This window comes from Cynoglossus semilaevis, unplaced genomic scaffold (genome assembly GCF_000523025.1).
Source record: "Cynoglossus semilaevis isolate Cse_v1.0 unplaced genomic scaffold, Cse_v1.0 scaffold376, whole genome shotgun sequence".
NCBI lineage: Eukaryota > Metazoa > Chordata > Actinopteri > Pleuronectiformes > Cynoglossidae > Cynoglossus > Cynoglossus semilaevis.
This window is the reverse complement of record NW_007585115.1, coordinates 149,009-151,061: the sequence shown is the minus strand read 5'-3', so window position 1 is coordinate 151,061 and position 2,053 is coordinate 149,009. Positions and strand designations below refer to the sequence as shown.

Genomic DNA, 2,053 nt, shown 5'->3' with positions numbered 1-2,053 from the left:
TGACAGACAGCAGAAGAAACTGTTTTGTTGACTTCAGTAGTGAGGGATACAGCAGTAGAAGAACACACTGGGCTGTTCGTAGAACCAGTACATCGCCAAGGTTCACCTCTCGCTGCTCCTCCAAAGAACAAACCTTTGACTCACTATAAGGTATTTTATTTCCTACTCTGTGGTTGGGAACCACTACCCGACAAGGAGAATGGAGACGAGTCCCATTCCGGTGGTGACAGTCCAAACTGCGCCCTTCGATGACCAGCGCCCCGGAACCAGTGGGTTGCGGCGGAAGACAGTGGTGTTTGAAGGCAGAAAGAATTACCTGCAGAACTACATCCAGAGTCTTCTGTCCTCCATCGACCTGAGGGATCGGCAGGGCTGCACCATGGTGGTGGGCAGCGACGGCCGCTACTTCAGCCGAACTGTTATCGAGGTGATAGTGCAGATGGCAGCTGCCAGTGGGGTAAGAAGGGAAGGGATGGTGCAAAACCTAAGATTACAAATCTATTTGTGCACACTGTCGAAGAGTGGTTAGTAGTCTTGTCTTACTTAAAGATGGTCACTAGTTCGATTCTTGATGGTAAATAATGATTTGTCTGTCTCTTTAGTGAAGTATTTGTTATATCCCATTGTGTTTGCTCTGTAAAATACTTTTTTGTTTATTCATAGCTAGGCAAACTGACCAAACTTGGTATTAAAAGTTTGACTAATGCTGCTGTAGCCCCAAGGTTTTCACCAAGATGATGCAGACAAGAAATGAAAAGAGTTTTATCTAATACAGTGGTTCTCAAACTTTTTCTACTGTGTACCACCTGAGAAAACATTGAGCTCTCTGAGTACCACCATGATGACCAACATTACAATTCCCCTGCTTGTTCCATGTTCAACTTGCAAGTGATCCCATGATTCCATGCTGCCTGTACTTAAAATAAATAAATAAAAAGACCAGACATGCTATTTCATAATTTCACAAGTAGCTACACATTTTTTCTAAATATTGTATTAATTGTGCCTGGTATGTTTCAGGTTTATTCAATTGAAAATGTAAATTAAATGAAAATATTATCTTTCCCCACATACCACTAGAGAGCACTAGCGTACCACTTGTGGTACACGTACCACAGTTTGAGAATGCCCTTATCCTGTTCCATCTTTGCCGGAGCAAACAACCTGCTCTGGGGATCCCTCGTTAGCAGATTTATTTTTTCACTAGCCAAATATATAAATATATTAATATCTTTCACTTGTAGTCTCATTCAATAGATGTTTCAACGCAGTGGCTCCCAAACTGTGAGTGCAGCACCCCCTTTTGCAGATTGGGACTATTTTTGAATGTCACTCATTCACAGCTGTAGCTTCAAAACTTCATTGAACGTTATTTAAAACACTATGAATCCCACAAACCTGTTATTCTAAAAAAAAAGAAAAGAAAAAAAGAAATAAGAATCCCACTTTGCCCACCCCCCACTTTGGGACTTATTGCTGTAAGGGATGTCACAAAATATACACTAATGTGAGAAACTGCAAATTCTTTTGCTGCTAAAACACTCTTAGTTGTATGTTAGATATGCAGAAGGTGTTATGCTGCTAGTGGTACTACAGTAGTATGTACTATGAAAGATTAGTTTAGAATGTGGATCTGGACTTTAGGTGCCATCTGGGGGCTGGTAATCTGGGCCCAAGAGGAGATCTGTTGTTAATCTTGTTTAGAGCACTACCATTTGGTCTCTAAAGCAGTAGGGCTTAGTTTGATCTAAATTAAAATCTATAAGACAAATGTTATTTATGTCACAACCACTATATGAAAAGTCACTGTTAAAAACAACAACGTTTTGCCTCAGGAGGCATTATTAAAACATGTGTGTAATCATTACATAACATTAAATAATGAGTCTTGATTAAATACTACTCTGTTCATCCTTGTGTTTTCGGCTTAATGTAAAGTAAAAGCTTTCAGGCAATGTAAACTCTGTAAACTAGTCATGACAATTAAAATGATTAAGATGGTTCTGCCATCTTACATGTAAATAAACACAGTGCGGTATCAACCACACCACCT

The 2,053-nt window shown here is 39.7% G+C and overlaps 1 protein-coding gene across 1 annotated transcript in view; it reads left to right on the top strand.

The window, feature by feature from the left end:
• The first annotated feature begins 20 nt into the window (after window positions 1–20).
• pgm5 (phosphoglucomutase 5) overlaps window positions 21–2,053 on the top strand; it is a 35,462-nt gene continuing 33,429 nt past the window's right edge. Inside the window, exon 1 of the mRNA XM_008337218.3 lies at window positions 21–457. Within this exon, the coding sequence (XP_008335440.1) occupies window positions 200–457 (258 nt within the window). The 5' untranslated portion in view covers window positions 21–199. The remainder of the gene's footprint in view (window positions 458–2,053) is intronic.